Source organism: Elaeis guineensis, chromosome 10 (genome assembly GCF_000442705.2).
Source record: "Elaeis guineensis isolate ETL-2024a chromosome 10, EG11, whole genome shotgun sequence".
NCBI classification, from domain to species: domain Eukaryota; kingdom Viridiplantae; phylum Streptophyta; class Magnoliopsida; order Arecales; family Arecaceae; genus Elaeis; species Elaeis guineensis.
In genome coordinates, this window is record NC_026002.2 from 36557756 (window position 1) to 36563755 (window position 6000).

General features: G+C 40.4%; 1 protein-coding gene across 4 annotated transcripts in view; it reads left to right on the forward strand.

Annotated features, from left to right (window-relative positions):
• Positions 1 to 4185, forward strand: part of LOC105052397 (uncharacterized) — a 50019-nt gene extending 45834 nt beyond the window's left edge. For all 4 annotated transcript variants that reach the window (XM_073244264.1, XM_073244263.1, XM_073244265.1 and 1 more), the window contains one exon: positions 2997 to 4185. In XM_073244264.1, coding sequence (XP_073100365.1) covers positions 2997 to 3896 — 900 coding nt within the window. In that variant the 3' untranslated portion in view covers positions 3897 to 4185. The remainder of the gene's footprint in view (positions 1 to 2996) is intronic.
• Positions 4186 to 6000: the final 1815 nt, after the last annotated feature.

A 6000-nucleotide genomic window follows, 5' to 3' on the forward strand; every position in this document is an offset into this window, starting at 1 on the left:
CAGTCGAGATGACAATGCATGTCCTACATAAATATTGCATCACATTATAGAGTCGATTCTTTCAAGCATAAAGGAAGCTTGACATAACTTTTTGACAAGGATGATCATGCAATTGTCCTATTCTATGGTGTAGGTTTGTGGGTACATCTCAACCAGCAGTTTCAACTTGTTGATCACCCTGTCAGATACAAAATTCATTTTAACATGTCATAGGACTTTTCATATAGAAGCCTGCAAAAGGTCTGACGCAGAAAATATAACCAGAATCAGGTTTTATGAATTTCTTTGCTTTTTGCAAGTTTTCCTTTAAAAATTGATTCAACTTTCAAAATCAATCATAATTTCTTTCTCTGCATATGTGAGAGAGTAGAATAGGTTAGTTCCCTGATGATTCACCACTCTGAGAGAGGTATGTTGGCAAGTGGCTTTTGGTAGCCGGTAAACCTTCTTAGAATTTAGTGATAAGATTTTTTGTTGAAGAGCTATTTCATCATGTGCAAATTAACTAAAAACAAGTGCCCTTAGTGAGCCAGTTGATCTTGCTTCACTCTCTAAGCTTGGCCCATCAAAATTCATATTGGTTTTGTAGATTGCTCTCTCATTGGACATGACATATCAGTTGGAATAATTCTTTAATACCGTGATCAAATCTAGAAAAGCATGTGGGTTCAACATTCGCTGTGAAATCATCACCAATGATCAGAATACGTTTTGGCTAAGTGGACTTTTCTTTCACCAAAGATGCCATATCTGTTGAACTAATCTTCCAATGTGGTGATCCAATCTAGGAAAACATTTTGCTTGGCATTCACCCTAAGGTTGTCGTCAATGATGTCATATTCAAATTATATGTACAACAGCAATTAATTAATTAATGAGATCTTTCTTCCAAAGAATCAGAAAATCAGAGGTTGCATCAAGCAATGGCCATGTTAAGGGGCTTAAATTTTAGAGGTCTAGCTTTCTGTGCCAACTTTTGCCTACATGAAGGGGTTATGAGGCATGATAATAGTGTGTGAGAAGGTCAGTAGCACTGTTGAGTTTTTGAAAGAACTAAAAGCTACGACATCTTGCTATGGGAAGGTGAAGAAGATGGTTCCAAGGACAAAAGGAACTTAGGAGACTAGCTCTCACCGAGATTTACACTTACGCCCTGGATGGTGTTTGCTTCTCATTTGTGGGAACCAAGGCTTTTCAGAGATGTTGATGATGGACTGATCTAGGAGGAAAGAAAAGATGGACTGTTCTAGAACTGCAGAGCCTTTGGCCATCAAAAAATGAAAACTCTGGAAACCAAGAGGAGCATCTAAAGGCAAAAAGTAGGGGTGGCAATTGGGTCAGGCCAGGTTGGATATAAATGGGTCGGATCAAATACGGATCGAGTCAAAAAACTCTGAACCTAGACCTGACCTATTTATTTAAACATGTCAAATTTTAAAATCCGAACCCAACCCACTTAATAAATAGGTTATCCGACCTGATCTGTTTACAATCCATTTATAACCCCTTAAAAAAAATAAAACTCAACCTGTTTATAAAAAAAATTAAAAAAAAACCTGTTTCGTCTCTATAGCTGACCGTCTCCATCTTCGCCCTTGCCGCATCTCCACTCGACTGTCTCTCCGGCCTCCATCCTCTTGCTCTCGGTCGCCTCCAGCGACGTCGGAGGCTTCGACGATGGAGCCATTGAAGATGATGTCCCCGTCCACCACGCCCACGATGGTAGCATGCCCAACTCCCCTGAGGGCTATTGCTTCCACGGAGATCCACAGCAGGGCTACATCACGGTGCCCTCTCCCTTGGGATGCTGGACTCCAACGGGAAGGCATACGACGAGAACGGCAAGATCTTCATCTCTGACGGGCCTGTCCTTTCGGAGCCAGAGCATATGCGGGAGGAAGGGTTTGCTCTACGGGAGTGGCACCGGTGAATGGATCTGGGTGAGGCGGAGGGAGTGGGTGAGGCGACTGAGGGAGTGGGTGTGGCGGTGACGTATCATGGAAGGGGTGAAGGGCTCTAGGGCTTTTTAGGAGAAGGAAAAGAGGAAGAGACGGAGTGCGGGGGCGTGGTCCTCGTGGATCGAAACAGCGGTGGGGGATCCTCGACGGTGTGGAAGATGGTGGGGGATCCTCGATCGAGAGGGGTGTCGAGAACGAGATGGGATGGAAAACCCTAGAGCGTCGAGAGGAGGATGGGATGGCGAACAGTGGAACCGGTCGAATGAGGAATGACAGAACCCTTAATTCCTAAACCCTTAAAGCTCTCCAGTGTCATGGGTTAAATGGGTTTGTTACAATCTGACTTGATCTGATCCAACCTATTTATTAAACGGATTAAACGGATTAGCTGTCTGAAATCTGAATCTGATTCGATTATTAAACAGGTTAAACAGATCAACCTGTTTACGACTTGAACCCGTTTAATCCAAACCCAAATCTGTTTAAGGCGCGTCAAATGCGGGTCGGGTCGATTTTTGCCACCCTTAGCAAAAAGGTAAGGCGCCACTCTTGGGTGAAGGCCGTTTATTGGGGTTAGTCCTTATGAGCAGTTTCAAATGATCATATATCGGGATTTTGAAGGATCATGTATGTGTATCAGTTTGTGAGATTTGCAACAGCTGTACCAGTTCTTAGAATGGCTATCATATTGGCTGCTTTAATATCGGTGGAAGCTTCTCAACTTAGATTTGAATTATTTCTTTTCACACTTAGCAAATAAACCATGATGATTGGATGAACACATTTGCTCACACCATTGGAGTGGATGAGTTGATCTGCCTCCATGTTTTCTTTGGGGGAATATTACGACTTTTTAACATCCCATATCATGATTAGTCATTGGCTTTTGCTTCTTCCTATCTTTCTTAGCAAAGGGGAGTGGACTAAATCTAGTTTTAAGTATCATCCACATTCTGCATGCTGATACTTGGGCCTAATCTTTTGTGAAACCACTTGCTTGCATTCATACTGGTCTGAATGTTCCTACTTCATTTACAGGTTGCTCAAGCTGAGATTGAACATGCCAACAACATGAGGCAGATACTTGGTTCAGCTACCAGTGGCAATGGTGCCAGCCCTAGCCTCGCCCCTCCAAACATGACCCAGCCTATCATGACTTTTCCACCAGAAGCAACCCCTGTCACAGAACCCAACCTTTCTCCCACAAAACCCATCATCCCGCAAGTTCAACCACCACAACCTGTGATGACTTTTGCAAGTACCTTAACCAGTGCAGAAGAGGAGCAAAAGAAAGCAGCAGCAGCTGTCGCAGCAAAGCTCGCTGCTTCATCTTCCTCAGCACAAGTGCTGACCTCTATTCTATCATCTTTGGCTGCTGAAGAAGCTGCTTCCAAAAATAGTGGTCTAAGTACAGGAGTCTTTGCGAGCAGCCCACAGATTTTCCCAGTGGACAAAAGACCCCGACTCGAGAAGCCCATGGCTGTCTCTGATACGAGTAATGGGTCCTATTTCGGACAGGTTCAGCATCAGGCACCGCAGCATATGACATCCATTCCTCTTGCACTGCCCCAAGGCTCGGCCACAACTATGCAGCCATTTTCCCAGGCTAATCAGGCAAGTCAACCATTTTCACCACCTCCACCACCTTTGCCACCAGTGCCACCACCACCAGTGCAGCAGCAGTATGCACAACAGACTAGTGGAATGATGGTAGGCGTGGTACCTTTTGGGTATGTGGGTAATCCTCTTCCCCCCCCACCTCCTCTGCCGACCCATGTATCAATGGGGTTGACAAGACCTGGCGCTCCACCTCCGCCACTGCCTCAGCAGCAGCAGCCGCCACAGCAGCTGCAGTCGGCTCCAGGAGGGTTTTACCGGTCCCCAGGAATTGGCTTGTATGGGCAGGTGCAGACAACTCCACCGGTCCAACGACAATGAAGAGTGTTGGCTTCGGGTCTTCCACATGACCCAATCTGTTTTAATATGTATATTAGTAGCCCTTTTTTTGGGTAATCATATTTAATGGAATGGGTAGATATAGCCGAGGCAAAGCAGGATCAGCACTGATGGAAATGTCTGTTGACAGAAGCATGGGTTTGTTATCTGTGGGGGCATGCATGTCTCCATTCTTTGTAAGCTCAACAGTCTAGTTGTTTTTTGTTCTCATTGGATGATGACCCAATTTCTGTTGATGGCATTAAGAGAAGAGGTAAACTTAACGTTACAACCCTCATCTTCTCACTTCTCACAGATAATGTTGGTTTTTTGGGCCAATGCAAGTCTTAATGATTAAGGGAAATTTTTTGTACACTACATTGGATGTAGAAAAAATGTAGTTCCATCTGATTGAGCCATGTAGTCACTGTTTCCCAACGTACATTTAATATCAATTTTATTTTTTTATTTGAAATTTTGAATGATGAAAATATTTTTTTTCTAAAAAAATTATGACATTCTGTGATCATATTATGACATTCTCTACTCAAATTATGATTTATTTAAATTATAATTTTCTGCATTGGATGTCATAATTTTTTCACAGAATGTTATAAAAAAAAAAAAGAGATATTTTCGTCATTTAAAAATTTAATAAATTTTTAATATTGAAAATATTTTTTTTATAATTTTTGGAAGAAATATTATGGCATAATAGGTAGGAAGCCATAATTTGAGTGTAGGATGTTATAATAGGATGTTATAATATTAATGCAGGATGTAATAATTATTTTTTTTTGAAGAGGTTGAGTATTTTTGTTATTTAAAATTTTAAATAAAAAAATAAAATTATGGGTATTAAGTGTGTGTTGAAAAATGATGATTACGTGGTCAATCAGATGGGATGGTGTATTTTTTTTTTTATATTGAATGCGGTGTACAGAAAATTTTCTTAATAATTAATAGTCATAGATTATTAGGCCATCATGGAGGTTTAAAGAAAATCTGATTAAAGGCTTGTGAATCCTTGACATGGTTGTGGTTATGAATGGCCTTGGTTTGTCCCTGAGGCGGTTTTTAATGTCCAAATGATGCCTGGGCCTAGGTGGCATAATTATGGTTTATTTGCTGTCGTCTTGACACCATAACATCTGGCACCAAGAAAGGCTAGAAATTGTGGGAGATGTTTTGTCACGCTCTCGACCCGAGATTTGAATCGAGGATCATGGCAATCGTCGCATACTTATAGAATATTTTTTTCATAAGCATGCAAGGCATCTCATCATGATATCTTCACAAACAGTTAAATAAATTTTTTAATATTTAATAATCAAATTTTAGTTTAAATAACAAATCAAAACTCAGTGTTCAAAAGAAAATAACTGTCCGACAAAGTCAATACTAAAACAAAACTAAAAGTGTTAAATAAATTTTGAAAAAATTCTAAATCAACGAACTAACTCCATCTCTAATTGCTCTCCCAACCGAAATCCCACATCACACTAATTTTCTGGATCTGTAAGAAAAACATAAAACTCATCATGAGCTAAATAGTCCAGTAAGCAGTGTATACCTTTAACTGAATAAATCAGGCAATTATTTCTATACATATCGATTTATTAATATAACAAAGTCAATATGTAATTTCATGAAATCATAATCATACTATCAATCATATATAAAAGTCAATTCACCGTAATTTTCAATTATGCTTTTCATCTTAAATTCATCAATTTCTTAAGTTCTTTTTACCAACTATGACTATGACCACATTATCCCTGTGGCAGGGTTATAATACCGCGTATCTGCTTGCGGTGGACTGCGAATCATCTGGCAGTCAAGTCCTTTAGAACTGCTGGTCTCGTTGGCGGTTTTGTCGCTGGTCTATTTGGCGACATGTCGCTGGTCTCACTGGCAACATAAATCCTCAGGACAGTCAATTGCCAATGTATATGCCCCCATTGGTGGGGTCCTCAACACAGTCAGGTTGTCAATTTCATATTGTCTTCCAATTCATATATTATTTTCAAAATAATATAAATAAATGATATTTGAGTCAAATCAACCATGTCATTCTTTGTGATCATACATCATCATAATAATTATT